The sequence below is a fragment of the Lissotriton vulgaris genome, chromosome 4_1, assembly GCF_964263255.1.
Source record: "Lissotriton vulgaris chromosome 4_1, aLisVul1.2, whole genome shotgun sequence".
In the NCBI taxonomy this organism is placed as follows: Eukaryota; Metazoa; Chordata; class Amphibia; order Caudata; family Salamandridae; genus Lissotriton; species Lissotriton vulgaris.
The window spans coordinates 1,379,708,384-1,379,733,006 of NC_141691.1; the positions used below are offsets into that span (position 1 = coordinate 1,379,708,384).

At 49.5% G+C, this 24,623-nt stretch overlaps 1 protein-coding gene across 3 annotated transcripts in view; it reads left to right on the plus strand.

Moving 5' to 3' along the window:
- Positions 1-22,951, plus strand: part of LOC147724011 (mitochondrial enolase superfamily member 1-like) — a 376,214-nt gene extending 353,263 nt beyond the window's left edge. For all 3 annotated transcript variants that reach the window (XM_086965612.1, XM_086965614.1, XM_086965613.1), the window contains one exon: positions 22,125-22,951. In XM_086965612.1, coding sequence (XP_086821738.1) covers positions 22,125-22,235 — 111 coding nt within the window. In that variant the 3' untranslated portion in view covers positions 22,236-22,951. The remainder of the gene's footprint in view (positions 1-22,124) is intronic.
- The last annotated feature ends 1,672 nt before the right edge of the window (positions 22,952-24,623 follow it).

A 24,623-nucleotide genomic window follows, 5' to 3' on the forward strand; every position in this document is an offset into this window, starting at 1 on the left:
GGTGACATGCTTCATCATCGGGTCCACCGGGAGAGATCGAGTACCTCCCCGGTGTGCTGCGACGCCAGGAGACTGCGGAGCAGGATTTTGTGTGAGGATGAAGTGTGAAAAATAATAGGGTTAAAAATGTCAGAGGTTGTACCAAGAAAACTTTTATTGGTTGGTCAACCTGACATATTAAAAACTGGTTATGTGTAGGGAAACTAGCCAATTACAATATACTGGTGTTTACCCTGAGAAGAAGGTCAACATGTTTCTGCCCGTTCTATGTGTTATTTTACTGGGCTTTCATCAGGACCGGTAAGCGAGTGTGCCAATGACAGGAGGGGCGCGCTAAGGCCCGCCCTGCCAATGGTCGTGAAAGTTAAAAATAGCACTATGTGTAAAATGGTGCAAAAAAAGAAGAAAAACAAACTCATAAGTTGAGGGGTTTTACCTCTTTTGCGAGGAACCTAGGAGTCTGTGAAAGGAAAAGTGACAAACAGACAAACAGATACATAAACACAAAGATATAAAATCAATGGTTTGTACTCATGTACAGTGGCCATAAAGAGTGACTTTGTGGCATGACACGTGCTTGCATACCTATCAAGGGCCGTGGCCGGTATGCATGAGATGCGCAGTTGAGGTAGTGCCAAAATTCATGGTGGAAGGGCCTCAACTAGCGCTGAAGAAATATATTCAGCGCGGTCTGTTGCGTATGTGTAGTATAGCAACAGTCACTGTCCAGGTCATATCATTAGGAGTATGATTGGCTTGCAGGTAGTGTTCACTGAGTTTAGTGGTGATTTTTTTGCATCGAATGTTGCTACGGTGTTCACCAATGCGTGTTTTTACTTTCCTGGTGGTCATCCCCACGTAGCATTGGTGAACACCGTAGCAACATTCGATGAAAAAAAATCACCACTAAACTCAGTGATCGAACAGGTCAATTGTGTAAAAAACAGAGACAACATCTTGTTTGAAAAAGAACAGCGCTGGGTCTATAGACTCAGCACCCATGTCCATGGGCTTAATGATCAAATTCCATGGACTAGTGTCCTGAAACATTAATTAACCATAGTTATTATGCTATCTCCCATTTCCTGCTGTAAATATTAGAACTAAACAAGGGGGCTCTGATTGTCCAAACAAGTGCTGATATTAGCATTTTCAACCAATAACTCCCACCTCTGTTAAATTATTATCCAATATGGATCAGCTCAACATTATCTGTGACTCTTCACTAACGCTGATATCTTGGAGTTTTACCATTACTGGGCAACGCATTCAGGCCAGCTCCCTGCCCCGCTATTTTCTGTCAACATCCGAGGGCTGACCCCACCCACTCCTTGGAACTAAGCTTGCGCTTCACCCAAGCTTGCGCTCCAAGCCTCAGTTTCATTTCGGGAACTAATCTTTGATTCCCGACCTCTCGCGGGACTACGCGAGCCGCTATTCAAGCCTCACTTTCAATCCCGGTCCCCGATTGGCTCAGACGTTCCTGATTCCAAGCCTCGCTTGGTTCTCAGGTCCCGGATTGGCCCGCGCCCAGTCACCGCTCTTTAAACGCCTTGCTTGCCCTTCGCTCAGGATCCACGAGATCCAGCGAGGGTGCAGCTAGGTGCTGAGCGGGTGCTGAGCGTTGCGGGCGTAAGAGACCATACTATGGGACATCTTTACATCAGATAAGTTGTATGAATGGGATCATGCTAGTTCTAAAAACCTCCTCTGTGTGTATTTGTTTTTCTTCCCTTCATAATATAGGGTGTGCCATTGTCGAGGATAATTTCCTGTATCTCGTACATAGTGTTGTGTGCCTGATTAATTTACATGCCATGGCCAGCAGTGTCACAGCGCCTTGCACCGGAACCCTGCTTTCACGTTTTTCCACCTCGGGGATTATTCCCTGTTACCCCACTATAGGTAGCTTGTTACTTACCTGTTCTACCTCACGGATAGACTTAGACACGATAAGTCTCCTTTTCAATCCGCTGTTGCTATACTACACATACGCAACAGACCGCGCTGAATATATTTCTTCAGCGCTAGTTGAGGCCCTTCCACCATGAATTTTGGCACTACCTCAACTGCGCATCTCATGCATACCGGCCACGGCCCTTGATAGGTATGCAAGCACGTGTCATGCCACAAAGTCACTCTTTATGGCCACTGTACATGAGTACAAACCATTGATTTTATATCTTTGTGTTTATGTATCTGTTTGTCTGTTTGTCACTTTTCCTTTCACAGACTCCTAGGTTCCTCGCAAAAGAGGTAAAACCCCTCAACTTATGAGTTTGTTTTTCTTCTTTTTTTGCACCATTTTACACATAGTGCTATTTTTAACTTTCACAACCATTGGCAGGGCGGGCCTTAGCGCGCCCCTCCTGTCATTGGCACACTCGCTTACCGGTCCTGATGAAAGCCCAGTAAAATAACACATAGAACGGGCAGAAACATGTTGACCTTCTTCTCAGGGTAAACACCAGTATATTGTAATTGGCTAGTTTCCCTACACATAACCAGTTTTTAATATGTCAGGTTGACCAACCAATAAAAGTTTTCTTGGTACAACCTCTGACATTTTTAACCCTATTATTTTTCACACTTCATCCTCACACAAAATCCTGCTCCGCAGTCTCCTGGCGTCGCAGCACACCGGGGAGGTACTCGATCTCTCCCGGTGGACCCGATGATGAAGCATGTCACCACTAGGGTGAGTGAGGGTTTCCTGAAAAAACAGTGTATTTTTTCATGAAATTGGTCTTACTACCTGACCACTTACAACTGGCCTCAGACTTCACGTGCGACAACCACTTTTCTGTATATCCTGTCTTTATGGACACTCTTCCTTTGATTACTTGTAATTTACTGGGGACCAAGAGTGCCCTTCAACCCTCTCTCTCTTTTTGTTGATACATACATTGGTGGCGTCTGAGTCTATGGACTAGGGGGTAGTTTTCATCCTCATGTACCTGATACCAAATTGGTGATGGCAAGGAGTCTTTCCCTTTCCACTCCCCCATTTGCTGCTTCCGGATAACATCAGACCCCTGCATCATACCATGGAGGACACCTTCTACTGTCCCCCTCAACCCTTCGCCACATTCACCTTCGACATCGATGAGGACCTGCTCAGTCTGCGTGGCCCTACCTCAGTCAACTGCAAGTATCGTCCCGTGGCAGGGTGCCTAAGCCGGCTGCTGTGCATCCGGGCCACTAACTCTGTGCTGGTCAAGTCAGGGACCCTTTCCTCTGTTATATTGGATGACCTCTGAGACCGGGGTCTTGGGGTCTTCAACGCCATGTGCATGTGGCCCTGCACTGTCCGCTGCCTCAGGCCTCAACTGCGGTCCACCAGGGCTCACACATCCAATCGAGTCCTGACCAGCCTGGACGTGGCATCACCGCAGGAGGCACATGCCACTATCGCCAGGACCACTTCCAATCGCCATCTGCCAGAGTCGAAATAGTGGTACTGGCAGACTGACGGAGTTGCTCACACTTGTCATGGATGCCATTATCTGCCTGATCCCCTGCTCAGCAAACCAGGTGCCAGTGGCTCAGTGCACCGCAACCCATGGACACTTCTGTTTGCATGTTGGGTAACTTCTGTACTTGCTCCGGCTCCCTCCATGTTGCTCAGCAGTTGACTCTGTTATGCAGGTTTTTTTAGTTTCCGTTGCACTGGTGTCCACTGTTCAAGTTGTTGCCAGCACCAAGCACTCCCTGTGGTTTGGCTTACACTTACAACACACACATCCAGCACAGGCGTCACAGTACATGTGGCCCTGTCAATAAAGGGGCCGGGCACACGTGCCCGTAGCCAGTTCAATATAATATCTGTATGTGTCCCTGTGGTCTTGTTGCATGCTTGAGGGCCCTGGGCCCTACGACATTACATTGTGCTGTGTACAGTGGGCGCAGACATGTCACCGCAGGCAGCGGGTTGGAGCTTGGACATGTAGCTTTGTCGTCACCCACTCAATTCGTAAGGGGAGTGGCCTGGGACTTTGTACGCAGAGCCAACGTGGGTGTGTGACTGCTGTTTGCGTGCCCCTAGGCATGGTTCTGTGCTGTGAATGTGCATCTACATGTGTCTCTATAGCAGTGTGGGTCTCCTTTGTGATGTGTAGGCGGTCCCTGAAGGTTAATAGACACCCATGTATGTGATCTAGTTCGCCTTCCATGGGTTCGGACCCCACCCGCACCTGTTCGGCCACCTCAGTTTGGCATTCTAACACCTGGCATTGGGGTGCCATGTGTGGGTTGGTGAAGTGTTGTGAGCCAGCCGTGTTTGCGGGTGCTTCCTGCTGTGTGGTCTGTTGCAGGGTCTGTGTTCTCCTGTAGGCTGTGAGGGAAGTCCATGTGCTGTTGTAGGGTGTCAGTGTCGAAGGTGTGGTGATCCTCTCCGACATCCAGATTTGTAGCCTTCTGTGCTCTGCTGGAGGTGTTGTGTGTCCCTCTGCAATGTGAAGGGGAGATGCCTGTTGACATTGTGTTGACATGTATGTTGGCGCATTGTTCTTGTTTACATGCAGACCGTATGACAATGTACATTGTGATGCTTGGGAGGTGCAGGATTTAGATGCGGGACCGTGTACATTTGAACAACATGACGGATGTGAGGTTGTACGCGTACATTTCCATTTCACAGTTTCCAGCACTGTCAGATGTAGTAGGCCTGTTTCTGCGCATGTGCGGAGCCAGTTGTGTCCTCTGTTCTGCAGTGTCGGGTTTGCTCATTGTACCACCTTGTTGACAATATGGATATGCTGTTCTTGCTTTGTGTGTGTGCTGCTGTGTGCCAAGGGGATCAGGGCCATGATCCAGGGTCATTGTGGGTGTGCAGTGTGCTACACCTCGTTGTGCATGTGTGCCATTGTACCCATCTTCCCCCGTCCCCCCAGGCCCTGGTCATTACTCACCCTGTTGATGTGTCAGGTCCTCTCGAGCTGTGTCCGTACTCTCTACTCCTTGCACCATCTCCACACTGATGACTGTGGCCTCGGTTTCCTCCAGCTCCTCCTGTGGCGCAGGACTCCAACTTCCTGTCGCCGTTGCTGCCTTCCTGTTGACAGCGGGTTTGTGCCTGGTTTAGGTTATCACATTATGCCAGCACCTCTTGGCCTCCTCGATTGGCCTCCTTGACACTCCGACTGCATTCCCGGTGGTCAAATTGTGAGTCAGTTGATGGTAGGGTCCTGTCACCTCCGTGACGCAGATCTGGTTTTGCTGCGGACTGCACCCCATCTTCGTCTTCCTCTCCCTCTTCTCCTTGGCCGTCCCTGTCCCCGTTGTTCCTTGCTGGTGGTCTGTGGTGGTTGTGGGGTTCGTGTTGGACTCGGCGCTCGGACAGGGTGCATCCATGTTGCTACGCGCTTTGGATTGTTTCTGGTGTGTTGTTTCTGTAGTTTTTGTAGTGCATTTTCCCACCAGACGTGTGGGATTTGCAGGCCTGTAGCTGGTTTTTGTTGCTTTTTTTACAATGATAGCCGTCATCGCAAGATTTTTTGCGTTCGCGTTTTGCATTTTTGTGGCGTGCATTGATTCTAACACAGACATTTAACGAGTTATCAGGACACTATTGCATAGTACCGCCGTGTTGAGAATGCTTTGTTAACACAGCATAATTTTCCCACAATATGCTGCGATGTTGGAAGTTGCATTAAGTTACTTTTGCGATGGTTATTACATGTTCTTGAGAATATGCCCCTAAGTGTGATGATTGCTTGTACTTTTCAGATGTAAAATAGTTCAGTGGCAGCATTTCCTGGAAAGTAGACTGATACACCTAATAGTGAACAGCAAGTGGTTAGTGAATAATACTCTGGGTGGAGCCAAAGCCCACTCTGGGTATCTGCATACAGATATGCTGTCAAGCCAGGCTTAAAAATCAAGCTAATGCATCTCTACTGAACAGGGTCAGACAGACCTATATGGCAATCAGCCAGTGTCCGATAGGCTGGTCTGAAATATCAGTTTGCAGGCTGTTTTTTTGTCTCAATTTATGAGCCTGTTTTATGGCTAGGTGGGACGGATTTACCTGTTGATTTTACTGATGTCACCGCAAATATTGCCTGCTGCAAGCCAAATGCATTCAGTTCACCCGTACCTTACTCAGTGTGTCCTTACAAGTTTGAAACGGACCGGATTTGCAAATGTGGGCCACTTTTTAGCTATCTTGTTCACTCATGGGCCCGTAATTGGGGCAAGGTCAATCTGTCTGACCTCTCAGCCTCGCTCCTGGCCTCCTCTCCCCCTACATCGGGACTGGATTCCGCAGCCCAAGCCAAAGCCATTGACTCATGGCTCAAGGAAGGAAGCGACTGCTTGGCTCCTCTCCGGCGCACCTCGATCAGACGCCCTAAAGACGCCAATCGGTGGTTTAACAACGAGCTGAAAGAACTGAAGCTTACGGTTCGCAGGGCAGAACGTAAATGGAGACTGGACTACTCCCCGACTCCAGGACTCGCTACGTCCACCTCCTAGGGACCTATAAGCAAAACATCACTGAGGCCAAGAAAGCTTACTTCTCGGCCAAAATTTTGGCGGCCGAGAACCAACCTAAGGAGATCTTTGCCATTACTCACGATCTGGCTTTCTCCGATCGGACCTCACTTAAACCCCCTCCCTCACAGAAACTCTGTGATTTGCTGAATCTTTACTTTGTCGAAAAAATTTCGACAATCAAATCCAACATCCCCCCCCTTCCTCTTTTTTTGTTGACCCCCTGCCTCCCCCGCCCCAGCCTCTTTCAATTCCTTTCCCCCCTCTCTGAAGAACTTTTCCTGTCCCTACTCCCCAAAATTAAATCCGGTTCCCCTTCTGATATATGCCCGGCACACATCTTACGGCAGATTTATACTGTCTGCCCTCTGCCTCCTCTGGGTTTCCTTAACGACTCACTGGTTCGAGGGGTTGTCACTCCATCGTTAAAAGCCGCTTCCATCGTCCCCATCTTGAAAAAGCCAGGAGCCGACCCCTCTGTGATGGCCAACTATCGCCCCATCTCCCTTCTCCCGTTTCTGGCGAAGGTGCTTGAGCGACATGTTACATCTGCGCTCAGCTCCTTTGCCGAGGAGAATGGGAGGCTGGCTCCGTGCCAGGCTGGGTTTCGGCCCAAGCACTCGACAGAGTCAGTGGTGGTGTCAGTATTAGACACCCTCAGAGAGGGTATGGACATGGGCAGATCTCAGGCGCTGGTCCTCCTTGACTTGTCCGCCGCTTTTGACACGGTGGATCATTCCATCTTGCTTTCCCGTGTCAAGGCGGCGGGCATAGGAGGCTCAGCCCTTATCTGGCTTTCATCCTTTTTGAGGGACCGGACCCAGGCGGTTCACCTTGGGGAGTTTTCAGCTACCCCCTGCCAGGTCCAGTGCGGTGTTCCCCAGGGCTCTTCTCTCTCTCCTTTACTATTTATTCTTTATATCGCCCCTCTTATCTTTGCCCTACAGCAGCTGGAGGTCACGGTATATAATTATGCCGACGACCTCCAGCTCATCTTCAATCTGTCTTCTACCCCTGACTCTATCTCTAACTTCCAATCTATCCTATCTTTCATCAGGGACTGGATGAATTTCAACCACCTGAAACTCAATCCCGATAAAACGGAACGTGGTTGTTCCAGTCCCTGGAATTCTCTCTTTTGGCCCCCCTCCTTTGGTTCTCCTCCTACCCCTGTTCCCTCTGTTAAGACTCTTGGCATCAAGCTAAATGATAAACTCACTATGCACTCCCAGATTGGTTCGGTGGTTTCTTCCTGCTTTCTTACTCTCCGTACTATCCGCTCTATCTCTCGCTTCTTTTCTTTCTCTGCACTTAAACTAATTATGTCCGCACTGGTCCTGTCCCGCCTGGACTACGGGAACATCTTGTTCAATGGCATCCCTCAGTACAGCCTGCGTAAACTGCAACTAGTGCAGAACCAGGCTGCCCGCCTTGCCTTCGGTCTTCCCAAATTCCATCATACCTCCCCCCTCTTGAAAACCCTCCACTGGCTCCCTGTGTGGGAACGCGCCTTGTTCAAATTAGTCTGCATGGCGTTTCAGGCCAGGACTGGCCTGGCCCCCCTTTTTATATCCTCCGCCATCAAGGCCTATGTCCCTGGCAGAGACCTCCGCTCCTCGGCACATCTTCTTTTAGCAGTCCCTCGCTACCGGAAAAAAAACAGGGTGGCTCGAAATTTTCCACTCTTGCCCCCATGTTCTGGAACTCTCTCCCCTTCCATCTTAGGTCCCTCACCCAGTATTCTAGTTTCCGCAAAGCTCTGAAGACCTTTTTATTTTCTCAGGCTTTTCTACCGTAAGCCCTGCCTGCCTTTCCAGTCGACGCCTTAGCAACTGCTCTTGCCCAGCTGGCTGCCTGCTACTTTAGCGCCAAGAAACCGCCCAGGTGTACGTTGCGCTTGATAAATATTTTAAACTTAAACTTAAACTTTCTTTAGGGTGCTAGGGCCTATTTTTTTGTCCTAGTTCAACCCTGCCACCACATTCCAAAATTGTGATACAACCACATATTCCAAATGTTAGCTCCTGCTGACAAACACCGAAAAAAGTCATAGGCACTCGCAGGGCTGTGTCTGTGGATCTCTTGACAGTTACACGTTAGACAATATAAGGCATTTGTACTGAATAAGTCTTACCCTGTTTGCTGGGCCCTGATTGCCCGGCAGAGGAGCCAATACATTTATGGAAGTTGCGCTTGGCAATTAGTACGTAAGGATGCGTGCATATGGCATCATTTGCGGACGGTGTTAATATTTGGTCTATATTAAATGTTTATCGAGGAGCATTAATGCAACAGAGTTCAAAGTACTAATACAACACCAACATGAGACCGCCCCGCCCCGCCCCTCCAGTAGTAGAGGAGTTATTAAATACACATAAATATGTGATAATTAATCTTTCACTATTTTAAAAAAGTGTGACTACATAGAAATGACCACTTCGGTGTGGCTGATGAGGCTGGCCTAAGAACTTAATTATGGGGAGCCAGGCTACTATGCTAATTGATGTGGCCCTGCTTTTTGAAAATTCCATGCACTTGTCTCAATGGGCGATTATATGCATGCCCAGAGTGTTGAGTAGTTTTCCAACTAATTACTGCATAAGGATGTTCACAATACATCTGGAATCGAGCTATGAATACACAAAAAAGCTTTAGAGATTGCTTTTTGCAGTGATTGTCGGGGGGCACGATCTGCCTTTGCGGCCTGCGCGCTGCAAAGAGAAGACACACACTCTCGGGTTGACAGTTAGTGTGGGCCGGAAGTCCCGAGCGACCCCGGCCCGTTTATTTAAGCCCTCTGGCCACGCCTGGCCAGAGGGTGCTACAATGTGTGCATCTGTTTCCGGTAGGAGTCTTGTACAGGGCAGGCGATGATTAACTAGACCATTACGTCCCACCTCAAATCGGTTCAGGACAAAACAAGATGAAAATAATTGTTAACACACAAAATCAGCAAGTCTCTGGTTCGGTTTTGGATTGGGCCTCAAGTCGTATCGATGTTGACGGGAGGTCTGACTTCTCCTTTAACTGGCAGTCTCTGTTGCGCTAGGCAAGTCTCTCCAGTCTGTGTTGAGAGGTAGCGCTGGTGCTGCTGGATTCGGAGGCAAACCATTGATGGAACTCGAGCCTGTATCTTCACACACCCCTTCTCCACTGCAAGATGTCCTGGGTCCGGGCCTGTCACCTTCAGGAGCAGGAACTCTTTTAAACCATTAAACATTACGGGTAATGACTTCTCCGTTCTTTTCTGTGGTAACTGCAATTCCCCTGACTGTCTTGACGAGCCATAGCCCTGGTTCGTAGGGTGTGCAGAATTTCCCTCCGCTGCTACGGTTCCTTACAAGTACGACACATCCAGGCACCATTGGCCGGGTTTGTGCTCTTCGCCGCCGACTGGCTTTCTCGTTGGTCGCCAACCTATGGGCTTGAGTGGTTGCGGGGTCGTATGGTTCTGGCTCACAGCTCTCAGCTACCGGGATGGTATCACGCCTGTTTCCGGATAGCATTAGCGCCCATGGCGACCTCTGGGTTGTACAGTGAGTGGTACTCCGGTACTCCCACAGGAATTTCTGGAGGATGATTTCTGGGTCTGATTGCTCGGCCACGGCTATGCATATGACTTTATTCAGGGTCCGCATAAATCGCTCAACCTCGCCGTTGGCTTGGGGCCACTGGGGAGGGATGCAGTGATGCCTTATTCCAAGCCGGGGTGGAACTCCCCGAACTCACTCCTTTGGAACGGGGACCCATTGTTTGTTTTAATTACGTGTGGCAACCCAAATAATACAAAGGTCTTCTCCAGCATTGGTAGGAGTTGGTCGAATGTGGTGGAGGGCAGCATCTCTATGACTGGGTACCTCGTGTAGGCATGGATCAGGACAGCAGTGACCCGGACGTCTGGAAAACTCACAAAGTCAAGGCTCACCCACGAACAGGGCAGCGGAGCGGGATCTTCGGTTATCACGGGAGCCAGTGACTCCGGGCTGCCAGTGAGTTGACACACTCGGCACCCATGCACGAAGTAATCTACTGCCTCTTCCAGACCGGGGAACCAACCTTCTCCCTCATCCGGGCTTTCACTCTTGGTGACTTTCGTGTGCCAGAGCAGTAGCTCGCTCTTCCAGGCTCATGGGTATGACGATGCCTGAACCTCTCAAAATTATACCACTTGTTGCGGTGCTTAGTTCTTCATGGATTCTCCACATTTTCCCTAGGCGGGTCCGGTGGGGTTCGCTCCATCCGTTGACGTCGTGGCGGAAACCTGTCCACAAGCCTTTCTGTAATGCTTCCAATACATTTTTGAGGACCGTGTCAGTTTGTGTGTGGGCTTTAATTTCGGAGATGGTGAGGGCTTTTGGGCATGCCCACTGAGTGATCATATTGACTAAGTCTTCAGTCTGCTTCTCTTGATCTGAGTTTTCTTCTACCGGATCAGCTGGATGGCGCGATAAAAAGTCAGCTGGGTTCTTAGCACCTGGCCAGTAGACCAATTCCAATTGGTAATGTTGAAGTTGGATCGCCCATCTCTCGATTCTGGGTGGCGGATATCGGGAGGAGCGGCTGATGGTCAGTTACCATGCAGAACAGGTGCCCACAGATGTAGAGATGAAAGTGATTGCATGCCCACTTGATGGCGAGTGCCTCCCGTTCAATCTGCGAATACCAGGTTTCTGTTGCAGTTAGGGATTTGCTCGCAATGCCAGTGGGACCCACGTTCCTGGTTCTGTTTCCTGCACCAGTAATGCTCCCAACCCCACTGGACTGGAGTCCACTATCAGCTCTGTTGGGCGTGCGGTATCCAAGTAAGCCATGGTTGTTTTCTCAAGCAGGGCCGACTTTATCTTGTGGAAAGCCTCTTCTTCTTTTCGTCCCAATCTCCATTGGGTGTCTTTCTTTGCCCGGTTTTGCAACGTCTCCACGATAGTCGCGAGGTTGGGTATGAACCTCCCGCAGTACGTCGCCATGCCCAAGAAACTCCGAACTTCTGACGCTATCGTGGGACCAGGGGATATGCAAAAAGTGGTTCTGTCGGATTGTACTCAATCTCTTTGATTCAGACAATTACTTGGCTTACAATTTTCTCATATGTACTTTTTTCATGAAAAACATGGAGATACTTTGAAGAAAATGCACACACCAAACGTTATTTTTCTTGTCCACAAAGTTGTAATTATTCAGTCACTTTGCAAAACATTTGTTCTTTTTGGATATTTAAAAATCGGTTGTCCATATACATTGAAAATATAATGACAATAAATAAGTGCTGCAGTGAATAAACGTGAAGGGTCACTCCATGTTCTGTGAGACGCTGAGAGTGGCTCGGAGTTGGCGGTGATGGTCCTCGAGGGTCGCTGAATATATCAGAATGTTATCGCTGACATTTAGCATCCCATGAGGTCCAGACAAGATCTCTATCACAGCATTCTGTAATATTTCTGCGGCTGACAATATTCCAAAGTTTAACCTCTTGTAGCACCGGAGCCCCAGCCGTGTTGAGAAAGTGGCGATGTACCTGCTTTATTCAGATAACCTCAATTGGTGATACCCCGCATTGAGGTCCAGCTTGGAGAACCACCAGGACCCATTGAGGTCAGCCAGGATGTCGTTAACTGTCGGCATTAGGTCTCTCTCTCTCCGTATCGCCTGGTTGGGCATTCGCATGTCTATGCAAAGTCTGATCTGTCCAGGTTGTTTCGGCTTTTCAGCTATGACAATGGGAGACACCCAGGGGGTTGGCCCGGTTACTTTCTCTATAACCCCTTGATGCTCCAGTTTTTGTAGGTCTTGTTCTACTAGCGGTCATAAGTGAAATGGAATGCACCTGAGTCACAGGGCGACCGGCTTTAGCTACGTTTTGATGTGCAGCTTTACTGGTGGTCGCTTCATGCTCCCCAGTCCTTTGATAGTTGCAGGAACAGTTCTAGAAATTCTTCAGTCTGTAGTGTCTTTACCGCATTTACGAACGTCACCAGGCTAAAGTCTTCTGCGGTGTGGCTTCCTACTAGAATATCTGCTTCCCTGTTGACCACACGAAACATTGTCGTGACTTTCTGACCTCACTTGAACAGTCATTTTCCCCTTCAGGGGAAGTGGCGTTTGGCTCCCCATGACGTTCACCGACGCTCCGGTGTCAATGAGGGCTGTGACGGGGGATCCTGCGATTTCAATGGCACATGTTGGTTGAGAACACCGCCTCCGCTTGAGGTCATTTGCAAAGGATATAAGGTAACATTCTTCTTCTTCCTCTGTGGATGGGTCCTCGATATATGGCTGATATTGTGTTGCTGTCTTCGGCATCCGTGTCATGTCTGGTTCATCTAGTGAGAGGTGTCTCACCGATCTGGCTAGTGGCCTTTGTCCTGGGATCCCTCTGTTCCGTGTTCCGCCTCGGCATACACTCGAAAAGTGATTGGGTATTCCACACTTTGCGCATGTCTTGGCTTTTGCTGGGCAGTCGTTTGGAGCGTGTTCTTCCCTGGCATAGTAGCCACACTGCTATTGTTGCGGTCTTCTGGTGGGCCACCGTACCCGATTTCCGCAAGCTGGGGTGCGGGCTGCGTCCACTTGCTCTGTCTTGACCGTCACAGCTTGTTCAGTAGTGGTGGTAAGCGCTGCTTCAATGGCTGTAGTTCTGACTTTAGACAGGTCGTGGGAACGTGCCAGGACGAGCACGTCTTCTAGGGTGATACGGGGTTGCCTATGGATGAGAGTCCTCAGGGTTTTTTTTAGGCACCCCTGGATGAGCTGCGCCCGTACCACTTTGGCTTGATCATCTTCAGTGCATATGCTGGCTTGCTTCCCCAGGCGTGCATGGAAGGCGTCCATGGATTCCTCCTCCCTCTGACAGGCTTGACGCAATTTAAAACGCTCGTAGTCTGGGTTGAGTTGGGAGTCAAAGTGGGCGTTGAGTGCCCTGACCGCAGCTTTGCAGTCTGTGGGGGCTCCTGTGTTTGGCAGATGGGTGAAAAGTTTATAGATCTCATCCCCTGCGAAGTGTAACAACAGCGACCTCTTGACTGCCCCATCTGTCTCTCTGGTGGCGACAAAATAGTTGTCTAGGCGGCCGACCCACACGGTCCACCTCGGGGATGCGGTGGCGGGATCAATCAGTTCACTGAAGGGTGGAAGTGATCTAACTTGGGAGTGCACATGCACTGTTGGTGCTGCAGGGGCCGCTGGCTGCAGAGCTGCTGCTGCTTCGGCTTGGTCAGTCATGGTTGAGTGTGGTCCGACTGCCCTTGTTTATTAAGGATATCTGCATCCGTTACGATCTTTATTTTTCTTTGGCCTTGTGTTCTCTAGGGCAGTTGGTTTTGCCAATGCTTGTTGCTTTTATTTTTGTTGGCAGTTGGTGGTGCCAATGCTTGTTATTATCCCCTTGTTGGCTAGGGTGTAACTGTGCGCACTCACACATTTGCGGTATGCCTCTGCAGTGATTTAGTTGCCTGAGAGTCCTGTGGGCTGTTTTATGGAAGAGCGCTGCTGTGCACGCGCGCCTCTTGGGCCTCAGCGTGAGCTTCGCCTCGATGAAATCAGGCTGATCTTGACGATGCACTGTTGCGCATGCGCGCACTCTATATTTCGATGCAGGCTCTACAGGGCGTCACCAGGAGCACCAGCACGTCCTTGTTAAGAGCTGGGGGCGCTACTAGTGGATCAGGAGCAGGACGTCTGGCTGTACCTGTAGCCACCGGCGGGTGACTTCTCAGCCTCGCTCGGCCGAGCAGGTCTTCCCGGATCTTTACACGCGGAGGCACTAGCTGGACCAGTGCTTTTCCCGCTGTTGTTCCGGCAGGCCTGGTCGAACAGGTCACTCTTGCTGGGTGAGCGGCGGAGTCTTCTTAGCCCATCCTCGTCACCAGTGTCGGGGGGCATGATCTGCTATCGCCGCCTGTGCGCTGCAAAGAGAAGACACACACTCCGGTTGACAGTTAATGTGGGCCGGAAGTCCCGGGCAACCCTGTCCCGTTTATTTAAGCCCTCTGGCCACGCCTGGCCAGAGGGTGCTACAATGTGTGCATCTGTTTCCAGGTAGGGGTCTTTTGTACATGGCTGGCTTTGATTAAGTAGGCCTGTACAGTGATCACAGAAATGGGTTACTCACATACATTAATTTTGTATTCAAACCGAAGTGTCTTAATAATTTCCTACGATGTTGCATTTGCTTTTCCTACCGGTCCTAAGTAACTGGAAACCGGTAGGAGAGACTTTTGATTACTGTGGATTGCTTTAGTAGGAGGGAGAGAAAGGCCGGGAGTCCTAGCCCTGAAAAAAATCAAAGTGACCCACAAGGGCATGTTGATTTCGGAATGAAACATGTAGGCAACATTTTCAGATGTAGAAACCATAAAGTTTCAAAATACATGCAGCGTAAGATTTTTTTTTTATTTAAACAATGACACGATACCATAAAATAAAGAGATATCTGGTATTTATCCATATTAATTTTTAACTGGAACCGTACAATTTCCAGAAAAGAAAATGTATCTTGAGCTACCGAATTCTGTTTAGTTGAGTTCATTAGGGTGGTACTTACCTACCCTGATGAGAGGAGTCACCCATCACGAAGCATGTCGTCAAATGATGGGTGAGGTGTCTCCTCTATTTTCTTAAAGAGACTCCTGTAGGATGGTTGGTGAGTTGATTGGGAATACTTGCAATGGCAAAATAAACAAAAACTCTCATTCTCTCTGGGTGTGAAAGAGTGCTTGGATACCTAACAGAAGTTTTGGAAGACTGTAGAGTTATGATCGCCAAGTCTGATTTACAATGAATGAGACTAAAAGTTATGTTTGCACATTGCAGGTTTCCTTCTATTGTTTACAAGAACTTTTGACTTTTACCAGATTCACAAACACCCCTAGGCCCAAGCAAAGCTTAGATCCATGCGTAGTCCTACTGTTGTATAGTTGCATCTACCTGGTACTGTTGATCAAGGTAGCTCCAGACAGAAGTTGAGGTAAACCATGCAGGTATGGTGCCTTGGGCCATTCCACACACTCTGGGGAAAGTGGCAGACCTAGAAGACTCATTCTTTATGAAATGAATCAGTTTCAAAGAAAAGATGACCCCCCTTTAGAATCTTAACAATTAAACTTTGTGAATCACAAAACATTTTTTTGTGATGAAGCAGGTCAAACTTCTGGAGAGTTATGGGTAAATCAGATCTTACACAGGAGTAAAATACACAACAACTCACAGGATATGCCTGGTAAATCTGGCCTGGTTATTCACAGCTAACAAACAACTACTTGCCAAAAGCTATGATAATTGGGTATATGGTCCTAATAGTTACACTGTGTGTATCATCGAACACCAGTCTTGCCTTTCAGTACTGGGCACTATATTTATTCCATGCTAGCCATGAATACAAACATTTTTGAAAAAATGTTGTTAGTCTTGCCCTTCAAATGATTATTAATTATTTGCACCAAGGCCCATTCTCATATTTTCCTTATAAGGTCCATTCCGTCCACAAGCTCTCTACCTACTATCAAATATGTTTATACTTTTGAATGGGGGGTAATCTCTTCAGTACTTTGCTGACTTCTCTTTTAATATGAGCCACACAGTAATTTAGAAAGTGGGAGTGACTAGAAAGAACTTTTAAGAAGATTTGGACATATGACAATTGATACCTTAATGATTCACCCCACTGCTTTCTTAGCTACAATCCTCTCTTGTGTGGTCAGCATGTGAAAGACCTTCTCAGAATTGGAACTTTGAGAGAAATGTGTCTTGTTGAATAACTTTGATAATTAAGGATAAAGAGGGCACTGCAAATGGCACAGTGCCATTCCAGACATTGGCAGACATTTATTGGCACTGTGTCATAGTTGGAGTATTTTTACCTAGAATTATTTTAACAACTTTATACATTTGGAATCATTATCCAGTTTTTCGATTTCTAAATGGGGAAACGGTCTAACACTTAAGAAGTACGATTTTTGTAAACGTGCCTGTTCCCGCTTGCCAAGAGAGAAAACGAAACGTCTGTAGTTAGCAGGATCAATCTCGCCAAAATATGGTACTACCCCAATTTTTGTTCACGATGTGATCTCTTACTTTAACAAAATGGCAAGAGAGGCAAATATCAGTTGACAACAGCATCATTACCTCCCGTCCCTCCCTCGCCTTCCTTCAGTACAATTGAGGCCCCGCCTCCCACCCAGACCCACCCCCAGCATAAAAACTCTGCCCGCCCCCACCTCCACCTGTTTTTTTCTGTCTCCCTAGTGAGACTTACCTTTCAGCTCCTCTCTGTGGCGGTGCCGGGGAGTCTTCGGTCTGGTTCTCTGCTACGGCGGTGCCCTCTGCAGCGTTCTCCTGGCTGTGCCTCCTCTCCTCGTCTCCCTCGTGGTTTGGGGGCGGAGCGGTGGCTCAGGAATCCTCGGTGGTGTCCGGCGGTCCTCCTGTGGCTGGGGCTGCGTTTCCGGGTCGGGCTGTGTGGCTGCCTCCTCCCGGTATGCTGTCTTCCCGGAGGCCAGGTAGGGCGGGTTTCGGCCCGTTTTTCCTATTTTCTTCCTGCTTAGGTGGTTCTAATGCCCTGCGGTGCGGCCCTTGGTGCTGTGGCTTGGCGGCTGTTCTCGTGCCTTTGGTGGCTCGGGCTCTCGCTGCCTGGGGTGAGTCTCCGGCCACTGCTCCATGTTTCCTTGGGTGGTGCCCTTGGCGCTTGTCTGCCCCTGGGTCGCTGGGTGTTGTTGGGGCCTGCTTCCTCTTCCCTACTGCTGGTTCTCCGGTCCCCCTGGGGTGCCCGGGTCGCATGGGCTCCGTGTGGGGGTGTTCTGCCTCTCGTGTCTGCTTCTGTTGCTTGACTTGGATGAGGCTCCTCTGTCCAGTGTTCTGGGGTACGGCGGGTGGCTTCTGTGCCCTCCCATCTTCGTCCTGCAGCTCCTGTTCTGGGCTGGTTCCTGGGATTTGGGGGGTCCTTCTGCCGCCTTTGGCGTTGCGTAGGGCTCTGGGTTCTTGTCATGGTTTTTCGCTGGACTCCTGCGCTGGTCGGGGGATGGGGGGGGGCTTTGCTCTTTCCTGCCGGGCTGGAACTGTGGGGTTCTTTCTTTGCTGTTCCCGGCTCTTCTGGTTAGGGCTTGACCTTCTTGCCAGGTGTGGTGTGTGGTGCTGTGGGTGCGGCATGTTTGGCCCCTGCGTGGTATTTTTCCACGCTGTTCCCACTGTTGTGCACCTTGTCCTTGCTACTCTGTCCACGATGGCCTGCCCGGCTGGCGGTTGCCTATGTGTCGTGCTGTGGCGGTCTCTCCTCTGCCCTCTGTGTTCCTTCTGCGCTGTGTTGGTCCTGGAAGGTTTTCAGGTTTCTTTACGCGCTTAGTTGGTGTCTGGGGTTTCGCTTCTGTGCTACTCATCCCTCTCTTCCTCCAGTGGCTTTGCTTCTTGGTGGTGGTCGCCCCTTTCCTCCTGTTGTGCTGCCGGACTCTGTCCTGGCCGTGCTGCTTGGTGGGTCCGTTGTTCTGCTTGGCTGCTGCTGTGGCGCTGGTTGGCCTGTTCTCTGCTTCTTCTGTGCCCTCCTTGATGTTGGGTTTCATGGAGTTGGCGGCTCGTGGTGGCTGGGTGTCGCCACCTTGGCCCTCTGTTTGCCTTGCCTGGGATGGGGCGTTCTGCCTTTCCCGCGTGCCTTGCACTGGGGCCTTTCCGTTCTCCCCGCTGTGGGTGTCTCCTCTGGCTTTCGGGTGTTCAAGGTTTTGGCCTTTAGTTCGCCCTGGCTTGCTGCCTCCTTTTCTGGGTGCCGTGCCCTGTTGGGTTCCTGTCACTGCTGTCTGGTCGATTCCCTGTCAGTGGGTGGTCGTCTTTGGCTTTTCCTCCTCTGTGTCTGCGGGACGTTTCTGTTGACGGGGTCCTGTGTGCGGTGGTTCATGGGTGCTGGGTCAGCTTGGTGCCGGTTCCTCCGGTTCGTTGAGGGTTCCTCTGCCGGTGCCCGTCTCCGGTTCCTGCTGGGTGGCTCTCCTGGACTGGGTGTCCTGTTTGCTTGCCTTTTGTTCCCTCTTGTTCCCTCTGCTGGGTTCCTGTCGGTGGGGCTCGGGTTTGGGGCCCGCTTCGTTTTATTGCTGGGGCTGTGGTGTCCGGCGGCTTTGTGCCTGTTCCGGTTCTCCTGGGGGTCTGCTCCTGGCTTCGGCCCGATTTTTTGCTGGGGCTGGGGTGTCCGGCGGCTTTGTGCCTGTTCCGGTTCTCCTGGGGGTCTGCTCTTGGCTTCGGCCGGTTCCCTTCCGTGTGTTGGCCTTTCGGGCGGCTTTTCCGCGGGCTCTGCTCGTGTTCCGTGTGGCGTCCTTCCCCTTAAGCCTCAGTCCTTTGCCCTGGGTCTTCCCGCTTGTGTGGGTGCTCTTGTGGCTCTCCTTCTTGCGGCGGGGATTTTCCTTCCTCCTTCTGTGGTCATCCTCTTGCGGATGGTTCTTCTGGTGGTCGGGTTTTTGGTGTCCCGGGGTTTGTCTTCCCTGGTCCCCTGTCTGTGCTGGTTTTCTGGCTTTGCTCGGCCCTGGTCCCTTGTCCGGCGGGCGCCTGGTCTCTCTTCCTTCGTGGGTTCGGGCCTTGTGGTCCCGGGGGCTCCTCGGCAGTCCTGTGGCTGCAGGTGCTGGGGCGCCTGGCTTCTGTGGTGTTTCTGGTTCTCTGGGCTCGTTTCCTTCTTCTCCGTCAGACTCCTGTTGGGTTGGTCTCCGGGGTCTGTTGTCCCTGCTGCCCTTGTCGGTCCGTCCCCGGGGGTGCTCTCCTGGTGGCTCGGCCGCTGTTGCCTTCTGGATGGGTATTCACTGGCTCCTCCGGCTCCGCTTGTGGTGGCTTCGGTCGCCAGCCTATTCTTGGCTTTGCTGGGTTCTGTTTGGGTTCCGGTTCTGGTTCCTGCTGGTCTCCCGGGGGTCCTCTTGCTGACGGATTTGTGGCATTCGGGCTTGCCCTGGTGCCCTTTCGGGGCTCTCTGCGGGGTCCGTGGGTGTTGGCTCTGTCTGTCGTCCGGTGGCTTAGTCCTATGCCGTGGTCGGGTTGGTCCAGGTTCTGGTCCTTGATCCTTGGTTTCCTGCGTCCTGTGTCCTGTGTCTGTGGACTCTGGTCTGGGTGCTGGGGCTGTCTGCTCTCTGCCTTTGGCGGGTGGCCTGTGTGCTGGCTGTTCTGTGGTGCTGGGTCCCTCCTTCCTCCTGGGGTTTTCTCACTCCTTCCCTGTGTCCGGCCTGTTGGGGGGTCGTTGGGGCCTCCCTGTGGTGGTCCTGTTGCGGCACCTGGGTGGCCCGGTTCTGGTCTCTGGGCCGGGGGCCCGGGTCTTGGGGTGGTCGGCGGCTGGCCCTCTCCTTGGCCTCTGGGTTTTTCTGTGTGCCTTCCCCTTCCCCCTCGCTGCTTTTCTGCTGCTCTGGGCGTTTCTGGTGCGGGCCCTGTGGGTCTGTTATCGGGGGTTGGTTGCTCCCTGTTGGCCTTGGGCTCCTTGTTTTCCTCTCCTGTCCGGGTTGTGTTGCGCTCAGTGAGGGTTCCTTCCTGTGGTTCCGTGCCCTTTGATGTTCCGTGCCCTTCCCCTGGGTTCTGTGCGGGGCTTGCCCCTGCTGCCTGGCGGTTGTGCGGCTGGCCTTGGCTGGGTTGGGGGTTCTCGGGCGGCTGGCGGTGGATTGCGGCCTTCCCGTCGGTCCTCCTCTCGGCTGTCCTGTGCTTTGTGTTTGCTGGCCCTTTCGGCCCGGGGTTCTGCTCTGGTGTTGTTCCCATGGTGCTGGCCTCCTTTTTGTGTAGCGGTTCGCTCCTTCTGGGGCTCTTCTGGGATTGTCGGTGGCTCCTCTGCAGGTGCAGGGGGCGGCTTTCCTGCTTCTTGGTGCTGCTGGCTTCCTTGCATGTTGCCTGGGGTCTGTTGCCTGGTTTTCTTTACCGGGTCTGGTGTGTTTGATTCCCCGCCCCGTCGTGTCCTTCCCTTCGGGGTCTTTGCTGCTTGTGTTGGAAGTCCTATCCGGTCCGCCCTTTGGGCTCCTTGGGGACTTGGGTTGCGACTCTAGGCTTTTGGGCCTTGTTTTTTGGTTGCTGTTGCCCCTGCGGGGCGCTTGGGGGTGTTTGGGCCCTGTCTTCTGCGTTCCCTTCTGTATGGTTCTGCTGGTTTTGGGTCCGGTTCCGTCCCTTGTCCCTCCGGTGGCTCGGCGTTTTCGCTCTGTCATGGGGTGGTTTTGCCTGTGTTCTGTCCTGCTCCTTCCTTGGCTGTGGAGTCTCGTTTGCTCAGTTTGGCTGTCCGGCCTCTTTTGCTGTGGTGCCTGCTGGTTGTGGTGTCCTTCCGGGTGGTGGCCTCTGTTTGTTCGCTTTGGTCCGACTCAGTTGTTTGCCTTCCCCCGCTCCGTGGGGTTGTTGGTTTCGGTCCGCAGGCTTGGTGGCTTTTCCTCTGGTGGGGGTTCGGGCCTCAGTGTCTTGTCCTCTTTGCGAGGCCAGGGATGTTGATCTGCTGTGTTTTGGGCACTGTTTTGTGTTCTTTGTCACTCAGTTGTCCGTCCCTGTTTTCTTCTGCTTGCTATGTCCTCAATTGTACTGAAGGAAGGCGAGGGAGGGACGGGAGGTAATGCTTCCATTTCTTACGATAATGGCATTACTCCTAGTCCTACTCCCTCGCCTTCCTTCAAGGACCCTCCCTCCCTCCCGGTGCGGTTCAACTGAGTGCTAGCTCGGCTTGTTTGTGTACAGGTGGAGGTGGGGGCGGGCAGAGTTTTTATGCCGGGGGTGGGTCTGGGTGGGAGGCGGGGCCTCAATTGTACTGAAGGAAGGCGAGGGAGTAGGACTAGGAGTAATGCCATTATCGTAAGAAATGGAAGCATTCAATGTGGGATGGGTACTTGCTGACTTTGTAAACCATTTCGTTTGCCATCTTTCATGTACCTTAGACGGATAATTCATCCTATGCTCAATTTACGTGTTGATTTGCCGCTATTAAAAATTATGACTTTTCATGTAACTTTTTTCCCCGCAAATTTCGTAAAATATTGCACTGTAAAAAGGAGCTGTATTTTTTAACTTCTATTGAGGAACAATCGTGGGCAAAAGTAATACTATTTCTGCTAAAGTGGCAATGTTAGGACTGAAAGAGCCTGAGTAGATTATCACCTACTATTTATTTTTGGCTAGATTATTGTAAAATCCAAATCCACTACCTCAGAGAAATGGGAAAAACTGATACTTACCATGCATCTTGAAAAATGTTATTTTGCTTGAGGGTGAAATAGGAAGTGATTTGGGGTAAATGTAGATATTGTTTGATCCATTTTATATGTGTGTGTCTATCTAGATCTATATAAATCTTGAACGGTTACCATTTGTATGCTGTGGGCAATAATAGAAAATACATTTGCAAACAAAAGAAAATCTTAACGCGCTTGTTGATTAGAGTTTGAATCTGGACTGAGGAAACATGCTTTCTGTCTTAAACAAAGCAACATAACTGGAAAATAAATCTCAAGTTGGCTTTGGAGCAAATTTGCTCTTGCTCAAATGAATACTGCCCACAAAATAAATGAATGTATTTTGTGTAAATAACAAAAACTATAGTTCATACATATGTTTTTAAATTTTTATATACATACTTTCCAAACAATGCATATTAAGAGATGGGGTTCGGATGTATTTAATTTTATGATAACAGATTAATTGTTAATGTTTCCTTTATCTGTGTGTCTACCTAGGAGCCTGGATACTCGACAGAAATGAAGGAGGAATCTGTACAGAAATATCAGTTTCCATCGGGCCAAGTTTGGAAGGAGCTCACTACAGAGGAGCAAGCAGAACTGGAATAGAAGCTCTCCACAGAAGCTCTCCACAGAAGCAATATTTCCTCTGAATATTTCAGCCGATATACATTTTCTGTAGAAATGATAAAAATAAGCAAGAAAAGGCTCGACTCAAAAAGCATGGCTAGTGTTATTGAACTGATATGGAATTGAAATGCAATAAGGGCACTCGCTCAATGAAGAGAAAATGTAAAGTAACTTTTTATGATTAGTTTCACAATTTAAGTGACTTGTCTTAATCTGGTTGGTGTGGCCTCTGACGTCTTCTGTGTTTGGCATACTTCAGCAGTAAAAAGTGGTACAATATTGAACGTTCTATTTTTCCCATGTAATATAAAGGGACTTAAGACTGAGCCGTAAGATGTGACTCCACCAACTACCTTTGAGCAAGGAGGAGAAATGGAGGTAGTTTGACCACCATTGGCCACTGCCCTTATTATTCATTTTTGCAGATCTGCCATCCACTTAGCAGACCCCTGTTGTCTACATATTCTCTGGGCATTTTATGTGGCATGGGGAAACTGCGCTTTGTATGTTTTAAGTTTGCCAAAAATGTCATGAATTGGATTTGTTGAATGAAAAAAGAAATGACTTTTGGTACAAAAACTTCAGAGCCCTCTAACAAACCGTGAATGTAATTTAGTTTTTTACGATGATGGATTTTCTTGCTATTCGTTGATTAAAGGTAACTCAAGGACAGGTGGTGTTGGCCTGCTCAAACACATCAGAATTTAAATAATAATTAATATTATATATTTTTGTCAAGTGCAGCTATCACCCAACGGGAATCTTGGCGCTTGTAACTGTCAATAGATAATTAGAGATCTTACTTATTATTAATTATAGTTGGTGAGTCATTCCAGATAGCCAACAATTTCCAATGGTAGAAGCAGGTTGTCTGAAACTTGATAAATTAGTGTTTACAAGGTGTGAATTGGTACTGCATATTCTCTCGCCTTTTGACTGTCATCCAAACTAATAAATCAATGTGCTGCCCCTTGGTGGCCAGGAACTGAAATTAAAGATAAAAGCACCAAGCAACAGCAATTGGCAGGCCTGGACCATCTCCGCACCCTACTAGGATTGCTAAACATCATAAAACTACTGGTTAATTTAAAAGTAAGTTCAAACGTGTGTAGATTTAACCCTTTCAGTTGCAGCTGGAGAAGTGTATCTGTGAGGCCCCTAGCTCTGCAGTGTTCTGTGAACAACCTGCTGGCAGGAGAAAAGTGGCGGCTCCTCGAGGGAGTGCTGCGGGAAGGTGGGGTGTGGTGGGGCGGTGGAGGGTCAGGGTAGGGGGGTAGTAAACTCCGGCACTCGGCCGTACGCAGTTAAGTAAGTAAATAAAACGAATTACATTGCGCACGCCTCAATGCAGCAATGCAATGCAGCGCGCACAATGTAATTCGTTTTATTTATATATTTATTTACTTAACTCCGTACGGCTTATGCCGGAGTTTACCACCCTGCCCCTCCCCTCCCCCGCCCCTCTGCCCCACAGCACTCCCTCGAGGAGCCGTCACTGTAAACTGTTCACTGCTTCAGATAGGGAAAACAGCTTTAAGTGCAATTTGCTGCTAACGTTCTTTAGCAAAATAGGCACAAATATAGTAAAATGTACACACTCATTTTTTGAAAGATGGGAGTCTTGTTTGAATGTGTAAAAAGACGACATTCTCTCAATGTTAATGTCTGTGAAAAAATAGGAATGACGTGTATATATATTTATATTTATATACACACACACACGTAGAAAGATAAATCATATTGGGTGCTTTTATAGCATAAAATATAGAAGTATAAAATAAATTTTTCACAGGCGGCTGTGAAATATGAGAAATATTTAATAGCTCCCAGTACAAAATACAGGTTTCATCATATGTAATTCATCACTAATCCTTTATGGGTTCCGGAGTAGCGTGCTACTCGCCGATAAAAGCGATTCAACACCTCGTCAGGGGTAGTAAGCACTATATAAATGCAATTACAATACAATATGACTGACCCCAGAGGTCCACCATCTTCAGGGCCATTAACAGTATAAGGCATGACCATCAAAGGTATGTGGCAAAAAAGGCAAATTATGTGGCCGATTTTCTGGCAGTGTTGCCCTCACCTTTTTCAGCAGACACATTTTGGTAAAATCTGCAAACTATGTGGCAAATGTAAACCCACAGTTATGTGGTTAAGGCTGTAGCCACAGAATGTATCCACAGAAGGTATGCTGGTCCTATACAGACTGGAGGAGAAGAAAGAGCGAGTCAGTAGGTTGGAAAGGACTGATCAAGTAGATCAGAGGGATCGGATTGATCAGAAACAAGAGCCCTTACACACCCACATAGGTGCCATGCTTCATCATCGGGCAACTCCTCCTTGGGTCAGCGCTGCAATGCC